Source organism: Corvus kubaryi, unplaced genomic scaffold, assembly GCF_017639235.1.
Source record: "Corvus kubaryi isolate FWS band 111438036 unplaced genomic scaffold, C.kubaryi_AGA036_p1.0 78, whole genome shotgun sequence".
NCBI lineage: Eukaryota > Metazoa > Chordata > Aves > Passeriformes > Corvidae > Corvus > Corvus kubaryi.
In genome coordinates this window covers 6,984,604-7,012,069 of record NW_024582065.1, presented here as the reverse complement: position 1 = coordinate 7,012,069, position 27,466 = coordinate 6,984,604, and the positions used below count along the sequence as shown (strand labels likewise).

The following is a 27,466-nucleotide window of genomic DNA, read 5'->3' as shown; positions in this document are numbered from 1 at the left end:
TTAGATCAAGAGCAAACACAGTGCCTTAAGCAGACCAAAATCCAACCCTTGAAGTGAATTCTCTGAGCGTGCTATAAAGTCACTGGTGCAAGAGCTGCTCCTGGTCCTGAAGAGGAGCTGAAGAGGGGATTGTGGGCATCTTTGGAGCAGGTGGAGCTGGAGCTGGTGGCTCTGGTGGCTCAGATGGTCCCACTGGACTCTTGGCTGGCGGATCCTTCTCAGCTGGGCCCATTAGTGCCGAGTAAAAGCCCTGCAGGGGCAGAGCTGGCAGCCTGTGGTGGTGTGGGCATCGTGGGCACGCCTGGCACAGGGCATGGAGCAATTCTTGGCTGTGATCCCCGCTCGTGTCAAGCAGCATTCCGCCTTTTCCAGCCTCCAGCGAGCGGAAAGAAATGTGCAGCAGGCACTGATCCGGGAAAAACAGAGAGCATGGGCTGAGCACATGAATTTTCACAGGATTTTCTTACTGTGGTTCTCCTCCCTCCTCGGTGCCTGCTGAGGTGACAGTGAACATCCCCTCATTGTTATCTCTGACTCCTTCTCCTTCTCGTTGCAGCGAGCACGATCTGGGGGAGGACATCTACGACTGCGTCCCCTGCGAAGATGAGGGCGATGATATCTACGAGGATATCATCAGAGTGGAAGTTCAGCAGCCCATGGTAACAACTCAGCTGCGTTTTTACAGCTGCACCTCGGTGGGAGGGGAGGGGAGGGAGGGATTCCATGAAGGAAATAACTCTGTGCCACTGGCAGGTGATGCTGCAGGGAAGGGAATCGCTAAAACCAAGCGCTAAGAACAAGCGCAGCTGGGATGGCACCGGCCCAGAGGGGCTCTCCGAGGAGGTTCCCAGCCCAGCCTGTCATCTGAAGGAGTCTGGGGAGGAGGAAGGGAAAGGGAGACCTAATAAGCCCTAAAAGATAAGCTAAAAATAGGACTTTGCTGCTGAGCCTGTGTCACTCCAGCCTTTCCAGGGAGGCTCCGCCTGCTCCGTCAGGCAGAGGTGCCGCTGGTATTTTTAGATCGGGGCGAGCTCTGACAGATCTGTGTGTGAGGGATCCAGCAGCTGTCTGTGCCTGCTGCTCCTTCCTACCTGGGTGGCTCAGAGCAGGGAGATGTTTACAGGGAGCTTTCTGGGGCAGCAGGGACCTGTGTGGCATTAGGGACAAGCAGCCGTCCCTGTTTGTCACCTCTAAAAAGCTTTTGCTGATGGGGAAGCCAGAGTGTGAGGCATGGACAGCATCATGGAGGGACTTGGATTATCTCCAAGAGCTCTGGAGCAAATGTCACACTCATGGACGAGCCAGGGAGGTGTTGGTGGCCTTTGCACCTCCCCAAAGGTGCCCACAGCCACCCCCCTACCTGTGTCCCCAGCGCTGCTGCAGGGCTGGAAGGGACCTTCTCCAGAGTGTGACCTTCCAAATTTTCTCCCCCCCTCCAATATCTGCCACCCTCAGGCTTTGTTCAGACTCTAATTACTCTCCCCACATTCACATAGTACACACCTCCCTGGAACAAAGCAGGATCAATGGACAAGTTCACTGATCAATTAAATCCCTGGAGCAGGACATGACTGAGCCAGACACGAGGGGCTGGAGCCTGGGAATGCAGGCTGCATCCATGGATGCCTGTGCTCTGATTCCTTCCCTCTCCCAGCTTGGTTGGGAGTGGGACAAAGACAATGAAACCCTAATTCCATCCCTTCACACCTTGTCTGCAGCCGGAGGAGCTCCCTGCACACCAAAACCCCCTCTGGATCAAGGAGTTGGGGCCAAAAAATTCCCAGTGATCCCGCCAAAGTGCTTGGATCTGAAGTCAGCACGGCTCGTTGGCCACCAGTGCTTTTTGCCACCAGTTGCAAAAGGCACTTGGCCCAAGAGCTGCCCCTCGGGAAAGTTTTGGGAGGAATTTCTTGTATAAATGGCAAAAAAGGGGGGAAAGCTCCAGCAGCCAGGTAGGGATAGGATTAAGGTCAGTGGAATTGGCAGTTTTTCACTGTCTCTCCACAATGTTTTATGTTTTCTTCTGAGCAGTGTTGGAGTTGAGAGCTGTAACTCCCTTTCCCTCCCCTTCCCTAAGCAGAAGAGTCTATTTTTGATATATCTGCCAAAACATTGAATTTTTGGGGTAGGATTTGTTGCAACAGCACGTGTGTGATGCTAATGGCTTCTTGTATTTCTGCATGCTTCAGATTAGATACATGCAGGTAAGATGAATCGATTCAAATCTGGGGTTTCATCCAGCTGATAGGTCCCAGCCGTGAGTTCTGAGGGGGCGGACAGAGGGTCTCTGTTCCTGTGCATGATCCAGAAAACCCCATCACTGCACCCCCTCCCAAATTCAGATTCTGCAGCAGCTCCCAGCACGTGTTTCCAGCTTTACAGAGCAGAAGTGACTCCAGGAGCTGGAGCTATGGGAAAAGCACATTTTATCAGATTTGACCTAAAATCGTGAGAATTGGCAACCCTGGCCAGGGATTTGTATAAGTCTAACATATTATTTATGACCCACTTAGTATCTGTTATGAGCTTCATCTTAAGCAACAACAAAAAAATACATAAAAAAGGGAAAAACCAACCTTTATCTCTTATTCTTCTTCTTTAGCTGATAGTCTTCGGTGGTGTGGCTGTACTAAATGCATAAAACGCAGTGTTTTCCATGTTGAAACATATTTAATAACACAGCCAGGATTCCTCCTTACTTTTTTTGGGCAAAAATAGTTCCCTTTAACACAAACCAGTAGTGGTTCTCTCCTGACTTTCCAAACTTGGTTGCTGGAGGCTGAAGTGGAGCCCCATCAGGTTTCTGGACCACCCTTAGGTGTATCTGACCATGTCTTACTTTTCCTTTCCCTAGAAAATGGGAATGACAGAAGATGACAAAAGGAATTGCTGTTTGCTGGAAATCCAAGAAACTGAGGCCAAATACTACAAAACACTTGAAGACATAGAAAAGGTAAGAACTGAGCCCTCTTTTCCACAGCCTCCCCTTCCCCACCAGCCCTGGATCCCACATTAACTGTGCCAGGTTGGTCCTTGCTCCCGGAGCTGGCAGATATGAGGAGGCAGGATCGAGGCATCCACATGGAAACCGGGAGAGGAGGGGGATCCACAACACCCAGGCTGACAAGCACAAATGTGCAGCCTGTAGGAGCCAAACCCAGCATCCTTTTTTCTGACTGCTGCAGGTTAGAACCAGGCCTAAAACCCTCCTGCTGTGTCCCCCCTACCCTGGCGTGAGACTCTCCCACTCCTCACTCAGCCAGGCCGGGTTTGCTGATAAGAGCTGTGTTTGCAGATATCTCTTATCACTCTGATTGCCACAGAATAATTCCTTTATTCCGCGTGCTTTTCGAAAGTGCTGAAGCTGTGCTGACTTGCCGTTGAAGCTAATTGGATTAAAAGTAACATTCTGCTGCCTAAATTTGCGGGGTTTTAATTGGTTTTGATGAATTATTGTGGTGCCTTTCTTTTAAAAACAAATAAAAGCGAACAGCTCAGTGAGGCGGCGGCGGAGTCGTGGATGGAGCCTGGAGGTGGCTCCTGCTCCGAGGAAAGGAAGGAAGAACAATAGTGAAAATCAAGCTGCCATTTCTAATCACCCTGATGCTTTTGTTTCCTCCCCTTTTCCCATTCTTTCCCTCCGTCTGCTGGAAGTTCCCCCGAAAAGCTGTGAGCAAAACTGGGGAAAAGGAATAACAGTTCCCATTTTCCAGGAAAATGTCCCAATAAATGTGTCATTTATGTCTGCAAGGAACCCTTGTTCCTTGGAAACAGCCACAGCCCTCTGGCTCAGTAGAAAGGAAGAGTTAAATTATTGCTTTCGTATCAATTAAAGCTTGCAAAGGCTTTGCAGGTCCTGGTGGTGTTATGGGTGGAAATTCCCATCTTGGGTGTGCTGTATTTGGGGTTTTTTTGCAGTCCCAAGTCACGTAGATGTTCCTATTAATATGGATTTGTTCAGAAAGGCATTGCCCATGTAATCACATCATCGGTGCCTTCTCAAGGGCAAAATTCCAGGCAGATAAAGAGCTGGGAAGATGCTTCAGTGCAGCCAAGGACTGCAGCAAGCTGAGTGCATTTCACCCCCCTGTTGCAGGTTTAGCAGGGGAGGGGGCTGTGGGCACCCACAGCAGAGTCTTGCACCTTCCCACCCCTGGAAGTGCCGTGGGAGCCAAGGGGAGCTTGGGGATGATGCACTCACGGCAATTCCTGCCTCCCACTTCTCTCCCTGGTCGTTCTCTGCTTTTGCAAGTGCTTAAACTCATTAAAACCTGCCCAGGTAAACTCAACTGGTGAAGCAGAAAATACAAATCCCTTGTCCAAACCCCCCTCCTTGTCGCCTCCTCTCCAGTACCTCAATCCCTTTTTCCATTTCCCTCTTGCAGAACTATATGAACCCCCTGAGGCTGGTACTGACTCCCCAAGACATGGAAGCTATTTTTATCAATTTGGAGGTAACATCGTGGGCATTGTGCCTTAAATCTTCGTTCTTTTCACAGCAGCTCAGCCCTCTCCCTGCTTAGGAGGAGGTTTTCTGATTTCCTGTTAGATTTGTGCATTCACCTGGAGAGCTTCAGCTTTTCATGTGCTGTGGAGCTTAAACTGGTTCAGGAGATATTCTTTAACACTCAGTTTTAGAGGTGGGGAATATATGAAGTCTAGGTAAGGAAAAAATTCTGTCCAGTGGATGTTCCAGGGCTGGGGCTGTGGGTTTTAGCTGGTTTAGCTGGTTTGGGCACAGGGTGATGAAGGGATTTGTTTCTACTCTGGTTTGCACAGGGTTTGGGTCCAAACTTGGCACTTCCTCCACTCCTCCCTCCCCATGGTGGGGCGTTTCTCACTGTGTAACCTCAGAAGAATTACACCCCTGTCCTCCAGGCCAGTCAGGGCTGCATCCCACTAGAATAACTTCCTTTAAAAACACCTAAAAGAGGGAAAAACCCTGCCTGATGAAGGAGCGGATGTGCATTTCTTTAGGCTCTGTTTGCCCACTTGCTTTGAATTTGTTTAAAGTATTGACTGTTGCTTGGTTTTAGGACCTAATTAAAGTGCACTTCAGTTTCCTGAGAGCCATCGATGTCTCAATGATGTCTGGAGGAAGCAGCCTGGCAAAAGTGTTCCTGGAATTCAAAGAGAGGTAAAGGAATTCCTGGCTTCAGGCTGCTCCAGTTTTAACAGATTTGGGTTAATATTTCCAGAGATTGAAACAGACCTCTTGTTACTCTCTGCCTTCTCACTCTCTCCTACTGCCTGAAAGGAGGTTGGAGCCAGGTGGGGATCTGTTTTTTCTCCCAAGTAACAACAGCAGGACAAGAGGAAACGGCCTCAAGTTCCACCAGGGGAGGTTTAGATTGGATATTAGTGAAAATTCTTTCACTGGAAGGGTTGTCAAGCACTTGAACAGGCTGCCCGGGGAAGTGGGGGGGTCACCAGCCCTGGAAGTGTCCAAAAAATGTGTACCTGTGGTGCTTAGGGACATGTGGCAGTGCTTGGCAGTGGTTGGAGTCAGTGGTCTTAGAGGTCTTTTTCCACCTTAATAATTCTGTGATTCCAGAAATGCCTTTCACAGCAGCCCAGGTTTGCATCCTCCACAGCAAAATGCTCTCAGGCAGCTGAAACATCCCTCAGTGCTGACATTAAGCAGCCAAATCCATCCACAACTGTGTCAGGTCACCCAGGGCAGAGGCTGGGACATCTCCCCTGTGACCAACCAGGCTCAGCCGTGTGGCTCCCGTGGATCCTTGTTCCTGCAAGCCCCTGGCTGCACCTGGATTTTTCTTGAGCTCAGCATCCCATAGGAGACTGAATATCCAATGTGTTTGTGGGGACACATCCGAGGGGATGAAGATGGGATTTGATTGTGGTGAGCTGGAATGGAGCAAAACCTCACTGGCCTTCAAGGGTTTCTTGTGGTCTCCTGCAAGCAGCAGAGGGCTGTGATGTGGTGGGGTGACTCCTGGGCAGGGGAGACTCAGCCCTGCTGAGATCAAAGTGATTCCTCACTCTTAAAGAATCTCATATTTGGCACAGAGCTCATCCTGCACCTTTTGCACGATGAATAAATGTAAAAGTTGCTTTCACCAACAGAATCGGTCCCGAGTTCTGGCAGCTGCAAGCAGGAGCACCCCAGCACACGGAGATAAGGTTGATAAAAGCCTTTAATATCCTTAATACTAATCAAAGGGTGATTCATTGTGGAGTGGTGCCAGGCTGTTATTTCACTGTGATTAAACCAGTGTCTAGACACAGAAATGCCATTCAGAAGTCAATAACTCCAGAAATACCATCTGCATTAATAACACGCCGTGAGGTCACATATTCCATCATCCCTGGGGCCTCTTGTTACAAAGGACCTTTTTTTCTGGATTAAATTTAAAAAAAAAAAAATCCAAAGAAGAATGCAAATAATTTTAAAAATACTCATAAAACTCACTTAGGTGATTTTGATCTCCTAATTCCTGGCTCAGCTCCATGCATGCCAGTGCCATCCCTGGGGCCGAGCTGTGGACACAGGGAGCAGGGAAGGGACACAGGAGGAGTTGTGGAGGTGGCATTGCTGCCCAGGGAGATCCCATGGCTGTGCAGGAGCACGAGGCTTGGTTTTGAGCTTTTAAATCAATGTTCCATGCAGGTGGGTGAACAAACTGACCCACTTCCTAAGGGAGCTTGCAGACAACTTCCTGAAGCACCTGAAGGTCTTGGAAAGATGTGAGTGAAGGAGCCACAGCAGCTGTGAGGTGGTGATGGTGGGTCTGAAGCTCTGTTGAGTCCATGGGGATTTTGGGGCCCTCAGTGCTGTGGGAAACTGCTGCTCGAGGGGGATTTTGCCGTGGAGAAGTCCCCAAAGCCGGATTCTTGAGGATGAAGAGTTTGGAGCAAGCTGATGTAAATAGTCACATCAGGAAAGTCAGGAATACCACATTTTACAGCAAGGAAATCGAGGAGGAGGAGAAAGTGAGCTTTCTGTGTTGCCCTACCAGGGAGGGAACATGGACCTCCAGAGTCCCCACTTGGACCCTGAATATGAGACCTTCCTTCATCAAATCTATCCATGACAAACAGCTCCTGCTTCCCTCCACATCCTTGGAGACATTCTGGCAAAATGATGCATTGCTCCTGGGCTTTGCAGGGGCTTTTTAAAGGAAATAGTTTGTAAATCTCTTTCTCTGGAAGCCAGAGGTTTGAATTTATGCTCCTGAAGCCTCTTTGAAGCTCTCCCCATGCTGACAAGGTGGATATTATTGTGCCTGTGCAGAAGTTGTCAGAGGGAAAAGGTGGAAGAATAATCTGTACTGGGCGTGGCTCTGCTGTGGCTGTGGCTCCATAAATCTCTTCATTCGCTTCGCTGCGGGGTGTGAGTGTCCCATGTTTATGGAGCAACGCTGGGTCAGTGGCTCCCAGATCATCTCCATGGAGAGACAAGGCCCCCAAATAATGGATGAGTTGCAGTGTGTGATGGAAGATGTGTCTTAGCAGCAGCAGAGCAGTTAACGGCCAGGAAGGGGGAGAAAACCCAAACCTGTCAGGCAGGATTAATGAGAGAAGTGAGGGAAAAGGGGGAATCCACCACAAAACTGCTCTCTTTTGTCAGGTGTTTAAATTTATAGCCCAGGGTGTCCATGCAGAGCTTCACTGTGTTTCCAAAGGCTGTGACAACCTTCTTTTCCCAATTACCCAGGCTCTTGACCTCTAGGTCTCTGTGGCTCTTTCAAGAAGGAATGTTTCTAAAATCTGTGAGAGAATCATCATAGAATGGTTTGGGTTGGAAGGGACCTTAAAACTCATCCCATCCCACCCCCTGCCATGGGCAGGGACACCTTCTACTGTCCCAGGTTGCTCCAAGCCCCGTCCAACCTGGCCTTGGACACTTCCAGGGTCAGCCACAAATTCTCTGGGCAACATTTGACAGTTCGTCACCACGCTCACAAGGAAGAATTTCATCCCACTATCTCATCTAACCCTCCAAAAACAGGCTCCTCTGCTCTGGCCACCTGGGCTTTTGGCTCATCATGAGCTGAATCACCTCCACAGGTTCTGGAAACTTCCAAATGTTCAAGTGCTGAAAATTTAAATGTCAAAAAGCCACACAATAAAAGAGTGTTTATACTTTGCTAAGCAGTTAAATGGGGGAAGAGCTGTTTGCCTGCTCTCTCGCTGTACACACATTTATATATCTTTTATAACAGGCTATAACTGCCAGCATTTCCAGTTAAATCTGTGATTTCCCCCTCTCCAGGCTGCTGATTTATGGCAAGTACTGCAGCCACATGGAATATGCCCAGAACACCCTGAACCACCTCCTTGCCAACCGGGAGGACGTCCGGCAGAAGGTGGAGGTGAGCGGGCGGGGGGACTGAGTGCTGCCCCCCACCCCTTATCAGGGGTTTTGGAAGGACTTTCTGGAGCTGAGAATGGTGTCTGGGGAATGTTTGATGTAGCAGAAGAGGAGAGGGCTGTGAGTGTGAGCATAGAGAGAGCAAAGCTGGGGGTTATCCTGTCCCGACCCCCTCGTTTTTCCCTCATCTCCTCACCAGACCCAAGCTCTGTCCTTCCACCCCAAGTTTCTCCGAGTTAAAACAAGCCAGTGACTTTATTTGAGTGGGACTGGCTGGGACAAGTTCTTTGAGTCGTGCAGGCCCTGAGCATCCCCAAGCCAGGAGCCACGTGGTTTCCCAAAGCCACCGGCAGCATCGGGGACCCTCAGAGGCGAACCCAAGTCCCCAGGCAAACGCCGGAATTCCTGCCCTGGCCTCCTCAGTGTGAATAGGGGCCGATCCAGGTATTAAGGGAATCAAAGGAGCCCCAGAAGGGATGCATTGTTCGAGCTGCTGTTTTTACCCAGCTCTAATTCCTGCTTTGCTCTTGATGCTAATCGGAATTTGCCAGGCTGTCTGTCCGCGTTACCTCGCCTTCCGCAAACGCGCTTTGATTCCCCGTGTAAACCCAATTCAGGGATAAAACTGCGCTTAGGAATTGTTTAAAATGTGTTCTCTGGGTCTCACATCAAGGCTGGAGCATCCAGTGCTTTTCCTGTCTGTCCCTCCCTCGTGGCAGCTCTGGCAGGTCACACAGCAGGGCTCAGCCACGTCACTGAAATGGGTCTGGGCGAAGGTAGTGGTGGCAACACTTCCTGGGACCACAATTAGCTCATCTTAGTGACTTAATGCTCGTCAGAGCCACAGGCTGCCTGCTCAGTGCCAGCCCCTCACAAATCAGCTGCTTTTAGTTTGGCCCAGCCAGGAGGTGGCTGAGGCAAATGTGTTTCGTTTGACATTTCCCCAGGTCTGAGAACATTCCTGCACTGCCCTGATGAGCAGCATCTCGTTAGGCTGGAGTAGCTCACTTGTATGGCAGCAGTGGCTGTAATTTAGGGTCCAGCCCCTGGGATTAATTCCTTGATAACCTCCATGGTGAGAGCCCCAGCCCTGGCTGGGTGGCTGCAAGAACCACAAACCCATGGGCATCAGAACTGAGTTTACAGAAACCAAACAAACATTCTCAAGACTTTAGAGACTTTTTTTGGGTGGGAAATTGTTGTTTTTTCACTGCTGATTTATTGATCTCCTTCCTAGGAATGCACGCTAAAGGTCCAGGATGGGAAATTCAAATTGCAAGATCTGCTGGTGGTTCCAATGCAAAGAGTTTTGAAGTATCATCTCCTGTTAAAAGTAAGGTTTTCAGCACTGGCACTTCTCTCTCTACTGTAGCATCTTTCACCTCTGTCAGTGGAGGGTGAATCTTTGCCAAATGCCGAGCAAGGGTTGGGGTTTATATTCCCCTTCAAATAAAATAATTACTAGAGCCACTTAACATGACATAATATTTGTGCTGTCTCCTAAAGTACGGTGACCCAGGATAATTCTGCACTTGTTATCCATGAGAGGCACTTAATGAATATAAAATAAGCTTGCATATAATCTGATTATGTGTGAAATTCCTCCCGTCAACTCCATGTAACAGATCTCTCAAGCAGCAGCCCTCGGTGTGTTCCCTGTCCTCTGGCCACAGCTGCTTGCCCGGGCATCCCTGCATCCCTGCCACCTCCCTGGTATCCCTGCTGTCACCCAGGCATCCCTGCCACCTCCCTGGCATCCTTCCAGTCACTCTTGGAATACCTGCAACCACCCTGACGCCCCTGTCACCATCCTGCCAACACTCAGGCAGACCCTGCCCGGTGCAAGCAGGGTCTGGGCATCGTTCCTAGCACATCCAAACTCTTCATTTTCATTCATTTATACTTTTTCAGGAGCTGCTCAGCCATTCCTCAGACCGGCCAGAGAAGCAGCAGCTGAAGGAGGCTCTGGAGGCAATGCAGGTACAGGAGGGTGAGAGTGGCGAGGGGGCTGTGCTGGGTTTGGGGTTAAGCTGAGCTCAGGATCCCTCTGCTATGTGAAACAAACACTTGGATGGAAAAACCAGCCAGGAACAGCTCGAGGCAAGGCAAGGTCTCCTCCTTTTGGCCACACCTGTGTGTATTGATTGCCATGTGATGCTACGGCCTCACAACAGATCCGTTGTCACCGCTGTCCCCCTCCCCCGGCAGCTGGGGGAGCTGGGGTTTGTTGACAAGTTATGACTTCTCCCTGATTGCTGTTGTGTGCACGGAGGCTGTGCCAGATCCGGCTCTTGTTCTCACTGGGAGGGATTTGGAGGAGCTCCAGAAGGTATCAGCAAGTCAGGGAGCATGGCAGCAATGAGAGCCTGCGTGTGTGGAGCGTTCCCTGTGTGCTGTTAGCCAGGTGCTGGGTGGGAATCCTTTAATCCACCTTTTTTTTTTTTTAATCAAAACGAAGATGTTTTTTCAACAGTTGATTTCTTTTGGCATCAACAGTTTGCTTTGTTTAAAGTTTTGTTTTCAACTTTTAGCTGAAGCCCCCAAAATCTCAGGAGAACAAGAAATAAAATCATAGGATCATAGAGTCATCCAAATCTCAGATGTGTCTCCCCACACACACATTCACACCACATCCCTTGTCAGCAGAACCTGACTGGATGGAGGATGCTCATTAACTCCAGGTTTTTCCACTGGAGAGCACCTCAGGATTCATCCCTGTGCTCGCAGTCACTTTGTTTTCCACCTCGGCGCTGCATTTCCTGGCACTTACATAAGTTGGGTGACCTTTCCAGCCATTACCCCTGCCAGCCCACGGATCCAGAGCTGCTGTGTGGCTCGCTGTAGAGTTGAGGTTGTTTGAAGGATGTTGCATTCCCAGCCCGCTGCTGTGGCCTCAGATGAACGCTGGACCTGGTGACAGCAGCTGAACCCCGCTCGTGGCCTCATCACCCAGCACCACTGCTGAAAAAGAAATGTGTATTTGCTCTGGCTCTGCTGCAGACTCAGCATTTTTTGCAGGAAGACACTGATAACCATCAGGGAGGTTTCTCTCTTCTCCTCCCCATCACCAGGAGAGTGTGGGAGCAGTTCTGACCACGCTGGGCTCGGGGGGGCTTTGGGAGCCATTCAATTTGGTTTTAATTGATCTGTAAACCAAGGCTTAACTTGCAAGTGATGTCTTTCATCACAAGTCCAGCCTTTCTGTCTGCTGTGCTGGCAGGCAGCAGACATTGCTGCTGTCTGGGCGAGAGCTGTGTAGGGGGGTGGATGGAGTGACATTCCCAAAGGGATTCAGCTCCCTTTTATTTTGCTTGAATAGTTGATTTTGCAAGGTAAGGGCAGGATTTGCACCAAAACAATCGTTTGTGCTGGGGTTTTTTTGGTGCAGGTACCAACCCTCTGCCTGAGAATGCAGTACCAAGTCCCCAGTGATGGTGGGGGAAAGGCAGCTCCCAGTGAAATTCCAGAGCCAACGTTTGCACATTGTTGTCTGAAGTCGTGGTTGATCCTGGGATTGTGTTTCCTTGGGATTGTGTTTCCCTGCTTCAGAAGGCTTTTAGTTGTGTCATTCCTCATCAGCACCCCTGCCGTCCCTGTCTCAGTGATGTTACAAGTATTGTCACATAGATCTGCGATTATGGGCTGTGATTAACCCCTCTTGTGTTGGGGAGCTGAGCAAGGTCTGACCCGGGGGGGATGTCTTAAAGAATCCTCTGCTCAGATTTAATCCAAGTTGACAAGAGCCGTTGTTGAGGTCAAGGAGGGAGCAGATAAGAAGCAAACAGGCACAGCAAATCCACTCTGAAAGGTACAAGAAGTTGTTCCAGTGGAAGGGATGGTTCTTTCTCTTTGATGGATACAAATTTGGGGTTTGGGATGGCTGTGCTGCGCTGGATTCACGCATTGCCATGGATTCATGCATTGCCATCTTCTGGGAAATGGAAAACATTGCAGCACCTGCCTGGCTCAGCGCTGGGAGCACCAACAGCCTCACCTGTCCCAGGCTGCCCTGGAGTCCTGCTCAGGTTCCTGAGGGATTCAGGGAGCCAGGCTCGTGTTTGTGCTCCTGGGTAAGGTACTGGTAAAGTAAAAATCAATATTCACCCTTTTTTTTAAGGACTTGGCCATGTACATCAATGAAGTCAAGAGGGACAAAGAGACTTTGAAGAAAATAAGTGAATTTCAGAGCTCTATAGAAAACCTGGTAAGCTGGAAAATATTGAACCCAATTTAGTCTGACTATTATTAACATATTTGCTTTTTTGGGCAATTACTACTTATTCTGATGTGCTGAAAGATCCCCATGTGTTCAGACGCGACTCTCTCATGTTTTGCTGATCGTTCAGAGGTGGATGCTCCATCACAAAGCTGCTTTGGCTGTGGTGGAGGGTGACTTCTCTTGTTGGTGTTACACTAAAAATGTTTCTCCAACTTTTCATGTTATTGGCGTAGGGAGGACTCAAAAATTCCCCAAGCTGGCTATCTGGCTTCTATTTGAAAAGAGGTTTTTTTTGCTGTTAAGAGGACAGAGGTAAACTGAAAGTGGAGGAGAAGGGCTCATGTAAAAGGGCACCTAATCCCCAAAAATCCCAACCAGGAATTTTAAGGAGAACTCATCCTCCAGACTCCAGAGGTGTCAAACACTCAGCCCCATTGTTGTGCATCAGCAGACCTGGAGGGGCGCTGGGTTTGGAGACTTTAAGCCTTGACTTCATTTGGAAACGATGAGCTTTTAATTGATGGTTATTTAACAGGGACAAAATCCTTAATTATTGTGGAAACCTCTGAAAAATAGCTTATTGGAGGTGGGAGGGGATTGCAAACGTGCTTGAACTGCTGAGCCTTGCCCTGGGGCACCAGTGCTGGAGCTCCAGGGATTTCCTGGGGTCCTGTACTTGTGTTCATGCCCAGGCTCCCCTTGGAGCATCCTCCCTCCCCTCGCTGAGGGTGATGCCGCTCCCAGGAGCTTTGGCAGTCTGATGCAGGGCTAGGGGGTTGGATGAAGGCAGCTTTGGGCTTCCCAAAAGCATCGTTCCAGGCCTGGCTGTGGGTCTGAGCGCTGCTTTGCTTCCTGTAGCAAGTGAAGCTGGAGGAGTTTGGGAGGCCGAAGATCGACGGGGAGCTGAAGGTGCGCTCCATAGTCAACCACACCAAGCAGGACAGGTGAGTGGCAGCAGAATGTCCCCACACTAAATGTGCCCTCATTTAGCAATTCTCCTTGAGCTCATTTATTTAATTACTGCCTGGAATTTCACTGACATAGCCCAGCATCGCTGTGAAATCACAGCAGGGGCCGGGCACTGAACAGCGCTGGCTGGGGAGCTCTGCAGAGCTTTCCAAATCCTTCCCCTTGGATTTTTTAATGAGGTGTTTGACTGGGTTGCTTGTTTATGTGCTTGCTTTGGGCAGGTATTTATTTTTATTTGATAAAGTGGTGATCGTCTGCAAGAGGAAAGGATACAATTATGAGCTGAAGGAAATTATTGAGCTGCTCTTCCACAAGATGACTGATGACCCCATGAATAACAAGGACATTAAGAAGGTAGGTGAACCAGGGATTAGCTCTGGAGAGCATTTTGGAGCTGTTTCAGGGTAGTATGTTCCCATTAGCCTTTTAAAATAGAAACAGGGCTCGCAAAAAGCTGGAAAATAAACGCTCAACTTTCAGGGCAGCCTTAAAGAGCGTTGGGAACTGTTTATTAACGTGGGGCTGGGCTGGATCCTTGACCTCTGTCCTGGCAGAACAGCCCTGAGGAGGCTGGGGTGGTTGGAGTTAGGAGGGAGGAAGCTGCTCCCTGCTTTCTGGCCCAGTGTCAGGGAGCAAACATCAGATGGGCAGGAGAGGAGGGCAGGGAGGGAGGGAAAGTCCAGGATGTTCTTGCTCCCACAAGCTGCGGGGTGGAGGAGCCTGGAAAGGTTTTGCACACCAAAACTGGCACTCGAAGCACTGAAGGAACATCATTTTCCTGTGGTTTGATGCTCACTCTGCAGCTGTGGAGGAAAAACCTCCCAGCTCTCGCTTTAGCAGAGCCCCGTTAGCTTAATCCACTTCCATGCCATGGGAAGAGCTATGGTGCAGATGGGATAAGGGCCACTGGGGTGACAACAGCCAGTTTTGCCACTTGGCTGCTGAGGGAATGCTGCTGGCTTTGTGTTTTAATGAAATCTGTTTCCACTTTGCTCTCCTATGCTTTCTAGTCTCACGGAAAAATGGTAAGCGGAGCACCCCCCTCGCTGTCGTGTGTTTGTGTGCAGTGTGCTGATCAGACAGGCCGAGCATATGTGCAGTGGGCAGGTCAGATGTTCCTCCTGGGCTGTCACTTGCTGTCAGCCACAGACAGAATGGCTGGGCAGGATCCAGTGGAGCAGAAGAACCTGGGTTCTCTTGTCTGCCACCATGAAATCCTGTTTGGCCCAAGTGCACAGCGCCGGGGCAGTTCAGGCATCACTAACTGCGATGTGTTAGAGAAACAGGGAGCTCTCCTTCCTCCTCCCCTGCTGGTCCCTGGCCACAGTTCGGCAGCAAGGGCAGGGGCAGGCACTCAGAGCAGTGGCTGAGGTGTGTGGATGGAAGTGTGGTGTGTTCTGCTCTGAGACCAGCTCTCTCTTTTCTCTTGCAGTGGTCGTACGGCTTCTACCTAATCCACCTCCAGGGCAAACAGGGCTTCCAGTTCTTCTGCAAGACAGAGGAGATGAAGAGGAAGTGGATGGAGCAGTTTGAAATGGCCATGTGAGCATGAGTGGCTGCTCTAGCCCTGGGTGCAGTTCCCAGGCGTGGGGGAAAAGTGTCTTGGGCCATCAGGTCACTGCAGAGCAGCTCTGCTAGCAAAACCTGTGATGAGGGAGCTCATGTGGACTTACTTGCTGGATGGGTTCCTGTGCAGAGGGAGCTTGGAACCATTCTCTGAGCATCCCCACCAAAGCAGCTCTGAAACTGGATTTTATCTCTGACACTGAGATGGGATACTTGGAAGGAATTCTTCCCTGTGAGGGTGGGGATGCCCTGGTGCAGAGAAGCTGTGGATGCCTCATCCCTGGCAGTGCCCAAGGCCAGGTTGGACAGGGCTTGGAACAACCTGGGATAGTGCAAGGTGTCCCTGCCCCCAGCAGGGGTGGAATGGGATGAATTTAAAAGTCCCTTCCAACCCAGACCTTTCTGAGATTCTTGAAAGGACACCTCACCGTGGTGCTGGGCCATGGGGAAGCAGCAGGCTGGGGCTGGAGGAGGGTGAAGAGGGAGCAGGTGCTGCAGGCCCTGGTTCTGAGCAGAGCAGGGCTTAGCCCCATGCCACAGCTCTGGGCTGATGATTGACTCAGGCAAGGGCCAAATCCGTGACTGTTGTCCCAGGGGAAGGTTGATGGACAAAATCCTCTCTCCACAACCCAGCCCTGATCTCCTTTCACATTGGATTTCGTATCTGTCCGTGTGGTGTCCAAGCTCGGACTGAAATGCCAGCAGCCCCGTGGGGACAGGCTGATAACCCCCAGGTCCTTTCCCTCAGGTCCAACATAAAGCCAGAGAAAGCCAATGCAAATCACCACAACTTCCAGATGTACACATTTGAAAAGACAACCAACTGCAAAGCCTGCAGGATGTTCCTGAGGTGAGCAACAACCTTCCTGCTGTTCTGCAGTAAAACACAGAGAGAAAAATCACAAAGCTGAGGCTGAATTAGGATTTTCCGACTTTTTTGTTGTTGTTTTTTGGTGCAGAGGAACCTTCTACCAGGGCTATCTTTGCCCCAAATGTGGAGCAGGTGCTCACAAGGAGTGCTTGGAGATCATTCCTCCCTGCAAGATGGGTGAGTTATTTCATTTTCTGAGCAGCTCGTTGCTGCACGTGAACGATCTGAGAGATTCACTCTACAAAGCACTGATGTTTGTTAATGCATAAAACAATACAAGTGTGCTCCCACCCACCTCCCAGGGCTGGAATTCATGTTGGCTGGGGGTTTAAAAAACAGACAAAGCAGCTGAAATCCTCCAAAATGCAGAGCTGCATGCCATGGGTGGCAGAGGATCACGGCAGCGCTGTGCAGTGGGTGGGATGCTCCAGCTCTTGGGGATGGGCATTTAAGAGACATGATCAATTCTTCATCATTTAACAGTGAAAGCAGGATGGTCTGCAGCAGGGAGAGCATTTCTGATGAGGAGAGAGCTCGTCTCTTGACCCCAGATGTCCCAAAATATGGCCAAAATTTGTGTCCTTGGTCTAAACTGGGTGAAGCTGTGACTCACCTGTGCTCACTCTTGGCAGAACCCTGGTGATGCTCAGTCCAGGGGGTGTCACAGGGTGGCTTTGGAGAGGTTTTGGGTGGGGAGTGGAGGGAGGAAGAAACAAAACTGCAGAACTTTGTGGCAGTGAGGAAATGCCCCTGTCTGGCTGCAGTCACTCCCCAGGAGCAGAGAAATGACTCAGGTGACCCCAGCTCTGCTTTGGGCTTCCTCCATCGAGTTCACACCCTGATGCCAGTCTGTTGATACTCAGAGCATCAAGAGGAGTAGAAAATGGGGTTTGTTGCCTGTTAAATTAACCCCTTATCCCACCATTTCTCTTGCAGGTTCTTCAGCAGAGCAGGTACGTGGTTTGGCCCTTCTCCTCACCCCCCGTGTCTTTGTCCACTCTGGGTGTGGGCAGCTCATGAGAAGAGCCAGCACTGGCCTCAGAGGGGTCCCAGCAAACTGTGGGACAGGACTGGGGACCAGTGGCCTCTTCTCCAGCCTAAAACTGGCCCAGTTTGAGCAGCACCAGAGCCCTCAGGAGGTGCCAGCACCCAGCTGGGGTGAGCACCAAGGGCTGGGGGGTACCAGGGGGGTCTGGGGAGAGGTTTTCTCATCCCAGTGGCATCAGGTGGGTGCTTGTAGAGAGAACTGAGACTAATGTGTCCTCACTGAGACTTTTTCCTCTTTCCTTGCAGGATTCACTTGGTGCAGGACCCGGTAAGGGCATTGCTGTGTGACAGGAGGGCAGGGAGAGGTTGTGGCTGCAGGAATCCCCAACACCGAGTGTGTGGGAGGGGGAGGCTCCTTCCCAAACCAGAAAAGAGCTTTAGGACCTGCAGAAGGGTCCTGTGCACCCTCATGGCCAGCGATGGGGCGCTGGGGGCTCTCCTGTCCCTGCTGCCACATCATTTCTTTGGGTGCCCTCGTGCCCCTGGCCAGCCCTGCTGGGCCAGTAAAGCTTCTGCCCACCACACCAGTGACCAAGGAGAGCCTGGCACAACATCCTTGTGCCAAATCAACCTTCAGAGCAGGCCTGGCATGTCCTGGCAGGGAGATTTGTTGCTGATGGGGAGCATCTTCCTGCTGGCATGTCCAGTGTGCTCAGGGCCTCTGATGGGCCATCAATCACAGAGGTTACTGCAATAATTTTTGACCTCCCTGTGTTTAAAGCTTGCCTGGACAGAGCTCTGGGCCTGCCCTGCCCCTGCTCTGGCTCAGAGGACAAGAACAGTTTGTTTTTGTGCTGTTTCTGATGGAAGAAAGGCCAAGCCTGGCAAAAAGAAACCTGAATCAATTTTGTGGTTAAAAAAAAACCCAACAAAACAAGCACAGAGTGCTCTTGCTGGGCGGGGAGAGGCAGAGGTGGGGAGGCATTTTGAGGATAAACACTGTGGGTTTGGTGCAGTGGGGGAAGTTTATTTAATGTGCAGTTGTTGGCGAGACAAGTGGACTTTGACTGGGAGCTTCAGGGGCGTTTGAGTCCCAGGTCCAGCTGACACTCAGTGGTAGCTGAGTGTTCCCTGGTCCCTTTTGCAATCGTGGTGTCACTGCTGAGCCTGGCAGGGCTTGGTGCTGGCCAGGCATTGCCTGGCAAGAGCTCCTCTGCCTCGGTGGGGCTCAGATCCAGGTGCAGGGCTGGGAGCTGGAGCTTCAGCTCAGCTCGGTCCTGCCTGGGTTTATTTTTGCTCAGGGAGCTCAATCATCCATGGAACTGCAGGAGCCAAGAACATTCACTGTGGACACCATTCCTCCCTGCTTTCATGTTTCCTGCCCCCAAATCCTGCCTTATCACAGGATAAGGAGTTACAGGCTTCAGGAGGGGTGGTTTTGTTTGGGTTTTTTTTCAGCAGGGACGAGGTTGTGAAACTGTTTTGCTTCTCTGCCAGGTCCTAAAATGGTGGCGGTTCAGAATTACCATGGTAACCCAGCCCCTCCTGGGAAGCCAGTGCTGACCTTTCAAATTGGGGATGTGATCGAGCTGCTGAGGGGGGACCCCGACTCACCGTGGTGGGAGGTGAGAGCAATTCCCCTTGGGAAACTCCTGCAAAGTTTTAAACCAGTGACTTCTGCGTTATCCCTTTTATTTGTGGGTTTTCCTGGTGCAGGGGTGTGCTGGGGGTTGGGAGGCAGGTTGGGGCCTGTCCCACCCCTGCACAGTGACACCAGTGCTCCCAGTGCCCGCCCCAGGCTGATGCCCAGCTTGGCTTTGCAGGGGAGGCTGCTGCAGACGAAGAAGTCGGGTTATTTCCCCAGCTCCTCAGTGAAACCCTGCCCCGTGGATGCCAGGGTAAGTGCCAGAGAGGAGATGGAGCTGGGAGTGCCAGGGGGGTGCAGGTGCTGGGGTTGTCCCTGTCACTCTCCTCAGCCTTCTCCTCGACACCTCAGTCCTTCCCTGGACCTTCAGTGAGGCCTCTGCCTCATAGGGGAGGTGGATCCCTCATCCCATGGGTGCAGGGGTCAGGTCAGGGGGTCCCAGCCCTGTTCCCAAGGCTGGGGTTGGTGTGATCACGTCCAGACTCTGTTCCTTCTCCGCAGGGCTGACTCGGGTCAGAGTGCTTGAAATCAGGCCCAGTGCAGGAAAACTGCATTTGGTTTATTTTAATTGCTTTTAGCTGCTTGCTGTAATGTTGTCAGCTGCTTCCCAATTAAAAACCACTCAGGTAAATGAACAAACACAGCCTGCTCATCCCAGCTGGGAGCTGGGAGGCGAATGCTCAGCTACAACACTGCCCTCCGCCGCCCAAGCCCAGAATCCAGGAACAGCTTGGCAGAGGGAAGCCTCCCGTGGAGAGGAGCATCCCACACATGATCCACAGCCCGAGGAGCTGCTGGTTCATCACTAACGAGCCATTCTCAATTTGCAGCCCCCCAACAGCCGACCGCCCTCGCGGGAGATCGACTACACGGCATACCCGTGGTGAGTGGGCAGGAAGACAAAGCAGCCTTGCCTTTCGGTGGTTACCTCCTCAGGAATTCACTCCAGCAAGGAATTCCAAATGCAGACCAGCAGTGCTCTGCATCTTGCCTCGCCTGTGGCTGTGGAGCAGCTGCCACGGTGGCGTTGGGGTGTTGAAAGCCCTGGCAGCAGCTGTGGGGATTTCTTCACTGATGGAGAGGGTCAGAGGCAAAAAGAGAGATGCTGGTCTCTCTTCCCATTTTCTGTGCCCAGAAAATGATTATGGGAGGAAGGAGGCAACTCCTGCCTTGGCACGAGAGGCTGTGCTTGGCTTGCCTGCTGCTCGTTCTCTCCAGCTCCAGCCAGGTTTATGAATTCATGGATATAAATTATCCCTGCTCTCCAGCTCTTGCTGAGGCCTCATTAACCCGGGGACTGATTCCCAATTAGTGGGATTTTCCAGGTGTCAGGTACCTCAAAGGGAAGAGGCTGCTCTCTGTGTGATTCAGTGGCTCAGCAGCTTCTTGTGTACCCCAGGGCACTTCCCTTCCTGCTCGGGATATTTGGGACATTTCTCTCTCTGCCTTCCAACCTTCATGCCTTTAAGAAAAAAGTATCTTTTTATCCAAAACATGCCTGTTTAAGGATACGAGTTTGGTTTAATGAATTAATTGAACTAATTGACCTCTGGGCTCAGGTTTGCAGGGAACATGGAGAGGCAGCAGACGGACAACCTGCTCAAGTCTCACGTCAGCGGCACCTACCTGATCCGGGAGCGGCCGGCTGAGGCCGAGCGCTTTGCCATCAGTATTAAGTGAGTGATTCCTCATTTAGGAATTTAATAATTCAGTATTTCTCACTGGCAGAGGAGAAGCCAGGGCTGGACCACGTGGCTGTGTTTTCTTGAGTGCCTTTGCTGTCATTGGCAGGTTCAACGAGGAGGTGAAGCACATCAAGGTGGTGGAGAAGGACAACTGGATTCACATCACGGAAGCCAAGAAGTTCGAAAGCTTGCTGGTGGGTTTTGGTTCCCCCTCGTAGCACATGCCCTGTCCCTGAAAGTCATGCAGGAGGTGGCAGAGACAGCCAGGTGCCTCTCCCTCCTTGCCAGGAGCTGGTCGAGTACTACCAGAGCCACTCGCTGAAGGAGAGCTTCAAGCAGCTGGACACAACGCTGAAATATCCCTACAAATCCCGGGAGCGCTCTACCTCCAGGACCTTCACCCGCTCCCCAGGTAAAGCCCAGCTTGGGTGTCATGGAAAACCTGCCCCTTCCAGCCAGCTGTAGGAGCAGTGGATGAAGGAATTTACAGCTTTGCTGTAGGGCTTGAGTTCCTCAGTTTGCAGCTAAGTTCTGCTGGGCTGGTGGCGTTTTCAGGATGGGTCTTGGTGGGATCAGGGGGGTCTGGCCGAGCTGGGGCTCTCTGGCACTGCTCTCTGAAGGGACAGTTTTTGCTGGGACGGGCTGGTTCCCCTCCAGTGGTTTTGCACCCTGAGGTTTGCCCACACTCTGGCTGGGAGCAGGGATGTGATGCTCACTTCGTGGGATTTATCCAATCTTTCTCACCCACGTGAGGTTTTTGTGTTTTAATGGATCCAGTTCCAGTGTGACTTGTGGTTTGAATCCTAGTGGGACTCCTTTAATGGAGGTGATGGGTGAAAGGGTAAGTCTGTAAAGAAAAAAGAAGGAAAAAAATCAAAACAAATGGAAAGCAAAATGTGCAATAATGGAAGATGATGTTTTGTCCAAAAGCCTGAGTGCAGAATTAACTGCTTTGTGGGGAAAAACACATGTTAAAAATTTTCCTCTGTGGTATATTTAAAAAAGAATACCAAAGGAAGATAGGGTTTAAAAGTTGATTAAATATCTTTTTGCATTAAATACAAGCCTAGGATGAATTTTGAGCCCCCACAGTGGCTGTGGGGCTGTGGCCAGACCTTCTGTCAGCTGTCCCAGCTCCGAGCCCCTGCACAAGACCCTCTGCATGCTTTGCCCTGTATTCCTCCATCGGCTTTTAAAGCATTGTGCCTTATAATATTTTATTTTCATTTCCTTTTTAATGCGTGTTCTGCCTCTTTCTGTTTCTCTCTAACCTCTTTGCAGCCTCCTGCGCTTCCTACAACTTTTCTTTTCTCAGTCCTCAGGGCCTCAACTTTTCTTCTCAGAGCTCCTCCAGTCCCTTCTGGTCAGGTACCAGTGCCTCTCCCTGCTGGAGAGACCTGCCACCATCCCCAGCTTGAAAACCATCACCAGTGGGACCTGCGGGGTCCCCCCTGAAATAATTCAGTGAATTAACCATGGCTTGGCTGGCAGCAAAATGCTCTCCCTCCCCTCCCCAAAATCAAGGCAGGGAGGAGATGGACTTATTGCTGTTTGAGAAAAGGGGATAAAATTAACAAAAAAAGTGGATGTAGCACTTTGGGATCTCATGATGTACTTCAAGCTCCACCTGGTTACCCCGTGTGTCTCACCCAACGAGCATCAGCATCGCACCCTCTCCCAGTCTGATCCTCCTTGTCCTCCAGGAGAACATCCCAGTGTCCTGCAGGTTTTGAGCTCTGGTATCTGAGGCTGCTCAGGAGCCCCTTGCTGAGGGGACAGGGACACATCTGTGCTGTCAGCTGTGTTCTGGGGCTCGGTCTCCCTGCAGAGAGTGCAGTGGTGCCCCAGCCTTTGGACCCCGTTGATTTAATGTCTTCCAGGCTGGTGTCATCCTCCCCACTGATGGGATCAGAGCAAAATCCTGCCAGTTTTAATTCCTGTTTTAGTTTTTATCTTACAGTCTCTCCTTTAGGCTGGACAGAGAAAATCAGCAGCAAAGCCACGTGTGCCTTCCTTGGTGCTGTGTTTGGGAAGAACGCTTGACTTTTCAAGCATAAATCTGGGAATTTGGGATTCTCTAACTGCATAGAAAGTATTGCAGGAAGTGATCTGTGTAGCAAGGGGCTCTGAGCAAGCTCCTGATGACAGAGCTCAAAGCTGCCGTGATTTTTGTGCGTTCTCCAGCCTGGCTGCCTGGCCAGGCCGGATGAACCCTCCAGTGATTGCACATTGTGTGTCCAAACCGCCTCCATCGCCATCCTCATTTCCTCCCACCCCGAGAGCTGAAAACCTGGGCAAAGCTTTGCCTCAAACTTCGTTCAACCTTGGTTTGCACACTTTTACAGTTGAAATTAACCCTTGGAAATCCCGGGGCAAAGAGGGGAGTAAAGCACAGCATCCCCTCAGGGTGTTTATTTCTTTTTTTGCAAACTGCAGAGAAAGTGCATTTTTCTGCTCCTCTGCCCATCCCATCCCTCCCACTGTTGCTCTCCAGCCTTTTTCCCTCTGCCCAGACCTTGGGGCAGGAATGCTGAGTGCTGCCCCTGCCTTCCCCCCCTCCTTGTGCGTCCCCTGAGCATCCCCTGCCTGAAGTGATGGAGATCTGTGGGGCTGGGGCTGTGCTGGTGCTGGCAGAGGTCGGCTCCCAGGATGGTTCCTGGGGTCATCTCCTCATCAGAAGGTGCTGGTCAGTGGTAGGGTTTGGCACCATGTGGTCAGTAATGGGATGAAGTTCCCAAGACAGGAAGGGACAGGAGCAGGGAGGTTCCAGGTTAGGAGCTTGTTGCACCTCATGGCAAAGCACACGGGATTTGCTCAACACCTCTGGGAGAATCCATTCCCAATAACTCCATTTTTGAGGTACCTTACGTCCAAGTTGATTTACAAAGCCTTTTGACCAGGTGGCTCCATCAGGTGCTGGGAGCTGGGTGGCGGCTCCACAAGGCAATCTCCCAGACCTGAGATTGAGAGCTGAACAGGATTTTTCCGTGATTTCATTGTTGAAGACTGTATATTCCTATAAAATCCTTTCTTTTACCACCTCACAAAAGTACCCTTCACCCCAGTGATCCCCACCAAGCCCCTGACCAGCGGAGAGGGGCTTCCCAAACCCACAGAGCCCTTCAAAGCCCAGCAGGAATCCAGTTTAACCCCGACCATTCCACCCTTGCGAAGCCGAGCAGCTCAGGCGATGCCACCCCTCCATCCCAGCAGCTCCAGCTCTTGGTACCATGCTGGAAAACCCAGGTTGAACCTCGCCAAGCTTTCCCCAGGCTTCAGCCGGTGTGGAGCTGCTCCCAACACGCTGTGCTTTGTCCCCTGGCAGTGTTCACCCCCCGGGTCATAGGCACGGCGGTGGCTCGGTACAACTTCGCGGCGCGGGACATGCGGGAGCTGTCGCTGCGGGAGGGGGACGTGGTGAAGATCTACAGCAGGATTGGAGGGGACCAGGGATGGTGGAAGGGGGAGACCAATGGAAGGGTGAGTGTGTCCAGAGACATTCCTGTCCCGTTCATGCAGTGCCAAATCCTCCCTGCTGTCAGGACAGCAAAGGGCAGGGGGTGTGTCCCGCTCCCTCTCGCTCTTTCCTGGGTTCTGGGTGGGCTGTCACCTCATGAGAGCCACCCCTGCATGGCCATTTGGTGTTTTGTGACAGTGACAGCGATGTCCAGGGCACACAGGTGGATGGGAGCCTGTGGTGGGAGGGTCTGATCTTCCCTAAAGCTGCCCGTGGGGGATGTGTGCAGGCTGTGCAGGGGGAAGGCTCAGCATCCTGGGAAAACCAGTGGGCTGGTGGCATGGCCTGGTGGCCCACGGGGTGTGTGGCACTGGGGACAGATTCCTCGTGCCCTGATCCCTTCTCTATTGCAGGCAGTGTGTCCAAGGGGATGCGGGGGAGTTAGCTCATCCCGAGTGAGGGCGATGGCTGACACCATCGGGATGTGGCACATCCAGCACTGGGAACAGCACATGATGGCAGGGGAATAACCCCAATGACAGGACAGGAGCTCCCTTACAGAACCACAGAGCTCAAAGGGCCCCACAACGATCATGGATTCCAACTCCTGCACAGGACGCTCCAACAATCCCACCCTGTGCTTGGGTTGTCCAAATCCTTGAACTCCAGCAGGTTTTGTGCTGTGTCCCTTGAGCTTCCCAGCCCCCAGCTCACCTCTCCTGTCCCCCCACAGGTGGGCTGGTTTCCCTCGACGTACGTGGAGGAGGAGGGGGTGCAGTGACTGCGGCCAGGGCCGGTGGAAGTCGTCGAGCGCCCAGAGGCAGCAGCTGCAGCCCGAGCACACCGTGACATGCTGTCCCCGTGCCGGACACCTCCCAGGACTGCTCCCGCAGCCCCTCACCACCCCCCTGTGTACAGCCGAGCCTCGGGGCCACCCGGCCTCGCCCCCGTTCCGTGTATAGAAGATTGCTGGGCTGTGGGATGGCGTTGGGAGAGCCCCGGGAGAGCCGCGCGCTCCCCTGCATGGACAGAGCTGAGAGACTCTGGGGGGCCCACCGGGGATGGGCGCCGCACCCGCCTTTGTCAAGGTGTTTTAAAAGCCACCCCAGGATGGTGGTGGGAGGGTGAGGCTGAAGGGTTGTGCCTGGGTGAGAATTTGGGGGTTTCCAGAGCGGGGAGCCCCAAGGAGGTAACGCAGACCCCCTGCCACACCACTCGGGTGGTTCCCCAGGTCGGGATTTTGGCCGTGGCCCTGGCAGCCATGGGCAGCACCGTGCTGTGGCCAGGGCGAGGGGCAGGGTGGGGACACCTGGCCCCGGAGGAGGAGAAGGCTGTGACCATTTTGACCCTCAGGTGCAGGCTGGAAGTGGACCTTTGGGTAAAACACGAGGGGAAAGAGCTGCTTTGGCACCCCCAAGCCCATTTTCTTTACAGCCACCTCAGTCCCACCAGCCTTGCTGCGGGCAGGGGGGGTGCCCAGGGAGCAGGCTGCTCCCACTGGTGAGCAGGAGGTCTCAGTGCGTTGCAGGACTGGAGATGTGCTTTGCCACACAAGGTTTTCCAAGGCCACCAAGGCACCAGGCACATGCAGAGGATGTGTCCCTGGGTCTGTCCTCCCCTCGCTCCCAGCAGGATTCCCCCAAGCCAGGCTGATTTTTCTTGCAGCCGTGACAAATCCCACCTCATGAGCTCAGGGCGAACCCACCTGAGTAAGGGCTACGGTGTCAACTCCTGACTGCTGTCCCCGAGCTGTGAAAGCACCTCCTCTTCCCAGCTGTGTGCACTTTTGGGGGCTGGGAGCGTTGCCTCCCTCTCTTCCTCCCACAGGCTGTTCCTGCTGCTGCTGTCAAGTAAAGGTCCGTCTGTTGTGACATTCCCACTGTGTCCTGAGCGCCGTCTGTCCGAGTCTGCCCTTCCCAAAGTGGAAGGGAGTCCCAGCCATCATTTGCTGGGCACTGGCTTCGCTCTTCAGCTCCAGAATTCTCTTCCAAAGTGCAAATCCGAACAAAATCCACCTTTGGGAGCGTCACAGGGAACAACTTCCCTGTATCTGAGCCCCAGGAGCTGCCTCTCTGAACACGTGGCATTTTGAGCTGGTGCTTCCATGCCCTGATGTCGTTCCCCTGGGATTTGTGGTGGTCCTGCTGTGCAGCATCGTGTTCCTGGTGTGGGATCCTGGTGCAAGTCTGGGAGATGCCAGCGTTGGGCTGGTGAGCGGTGCTGCTGCCCTCAGTCCCTGGCTGCACCCTTGCTGCCAACGGAGCAGCAGAGCCATGCTCTGTATAAGAAATGGAAGAGTTTGGTCCTCTCAAGGACAAGGGAATGATGCGAACTTGGGAATTCCACACTGCTGCTCAGTGGCAAGCCCACAGTCGCCCTGCTGGCTCCCTGTTCCTCCCGGAGCTCTGGGAGTGTCCCCGCTCATGGGGGGTGTGGGGTGGGTCTGGCTGGGGCAGGTGGGAGGTGACAGGGACACGGGGACTCAGGGCTTTCCCAAGATACTGTTTGGTGCTAACCCCTCCCAGCCAGCCCCTCCATGCTCAGTTTGAGGGGAGTAGCCAGCAGGGAACTGGCAATTCCCTGCTCCTTTGCAGAGCAGAGGGTCCCATTCCCATTCCAGAGGCTGGGCTGGAGCTGAGAGGGCGTTTGGGTGGACGGGACACACAAACTCCTGATGGCTCATGTGATGCCTCAGATCCTAAAGCCTTACAGCCCCTCCTGTTTAACGTGGCCAATTTTGTAAGGTGGCAAGGGCACCCCTTGGGAGAGCACAGCCCTGTCACAGGGACCAGGGCACCTCTGTCCCTTCCACCCCAAAAGGACCCCCACCCTCTGCCTGCCCTGCCAAACCCCCTCCCCCCAGAGAGAGCTCTCCCTCTTGTGTTTACTGGTGTAAGAAACTTGTTAAAGAGAGATTGTTCTGGTTTTAAGTAATTATTCAGCCATTTGCCACAAATATATCTGTGAATAAGAAAGGGAAATTTTTTTTTATGATGATGGCGAGAAAATTGTATATATTATTTTAGTTCACCGCAGGTCACTCGGAATTGCAATGGGATACGTTGGAAAATAATATGTAAATTCCTTGGGTTTCTCCTTTGCACTGCACTAACTGGGGTAGGGTGGAGGGGGTTTAAAGATGAAACTGTTTGTTTATGGAATAGTTCATAGCTGGGAATTTGGAAAATCATTTGGAATAGCTTGTAATGCTGGAATAGAAACTTTAGCTGCTACTTAGAAACCCTTTTGCATGTGGTTTTTCCAGGCCTTTTTAAGTTACGATTCATCAAAGTAAATTCCCCAATGGAAAAAAATGAAATAAAGTGTAATTTTGCTGATAGGTTTTTTATTTTTTCCCAGCCATGGTTTTTACTGTGCCAGAGGGCTCGGGATTGTGTCAGGGTCCTTGTCACTAAAACCCCCTTGGCTGCACTGGGGCTCAGGGGTGGCTTGGGAGATGGGTGCTCACAGGGATGGATCCTTCCCCATTCCTGGCATGAACAGTGTTTGTACCCCTCCAAAATTCGGAGTAGCTCCCTCCTGTGGTGCCTGTCAGGTTCCTTCTCATTCCTGGAGCAGCTGCCACTCCAGTTGTCCCATCCAGGAGCTTTCCTGCGACTCCTTTTCTGAGCTGAACCCCTGCTCAGGGATGGGCGAGACAGGCTGATTTTCCATGGCTTTTAATCACTCCTGAATGCCACAGTCCAGAATCCCACGTGGCCCTGCAGGCAG

General features: G+C 51.9%; 1 protein-coding gene across 8 annotated transcripts in view; it reads left to right on the top strand.

The window, feature by feature from the left end:
• VAV2 (vav guanine nucleotide exchange factor 2) overlaps positions 1-27,072 on the top strand; it is a 124,050-nt gene extending 96,978 nt beyond the window's left edge. For 2 of the 8 annotated variants that reach the window (XM_042052099.1, XM_042052093.1), the window contains 26 exons: positions 557-659; positions 2,190-2,204; positions 2,855-2,953; positions 4,386-4,454; positions 5,037-5,137; positions 8,237-8,336; positions 9,573-9,668; positions 10,247-10,315; positions 12,453-12,539; positions 13,413-13,498; positions 13,745-13,877; positions 14,534-14,548; positions 14,956-15,065; positions 15,838-15,939; positions 16,049-16,137; positions 16,897-16,913; positions 17,254-17,275; positions 18,445-18,572; positions 18,771-18,845; positions 19,423-19,475; positions 20,152-20,268; positions 20,384-20,471; positions 20,566-20,689; positions 21,559-21,645; positions 23,603-23,757; positions 24,468-27,072. In XM_042052099.1, the coding sequence (XP_041908033.1) occupies positions 557-659; positions 2,190-2,204; positions 2,855-2,953; positions 4,386-4,454; positions 5,037-5,137; positions 8,237-8,336; positions 9,573-9,668; positions 10,247-10,315; positions 12,453-12,539; positions 13,413-13,498; positions 13,745-13,877; positions 14,534-14,548; positions 14,956-15,065; positions 15,838-15,939; positions 16,049-16,137; positions 16,897-16,913; positions 17,254-17,275; positions 18,445-18,572; positions 18,771-18,845; positions 19,423-19,475; positions 20,152-20,268; positions 20,384-20,471; positions 20,566-20,689; positions 21,559-21,645; positions 23,603-23,757; positions 24,468-24,515 (2,188 nt within the window). In that variant the 3' untranslated portion in view covers positions 24,516-27,072. Of the gene's footprint in view, positions 1-556; positions 660-2,189; positions 2,205-2,854; positions 2,954-4,385; positions 4,455-5,036; positions 5,138-8,236; positions 8,337-9,572; positions 9,669-10,246; positions 10,316-12,452; positions 12,540-13,412; positions 13,499-13,744; positions 13,878-14,533; positions 14,549-14,955; positions 15,066-15,837; positions 15,940-16,048; positions 16,138-16,896; positions 16,914-17,253; positions 17,276-18,444; positions 18,573-18,770; positions 18,846-19,422; positions 19,476-20,151; positions 20,269-20,383; positions 20,472-20,565; positions 20,690-21,558; positions 21,646-23,602; positions 23,758-24,467 lie in introns of those variants that run through there. The other 6 variants (XM_042052095.1, XM_042052094.1, XM_042052097.1 and 3 more) reach the window with 6 other exon arrangements.
• Positions 27,073-27,466: the final 394 nt, after the last annotated feature.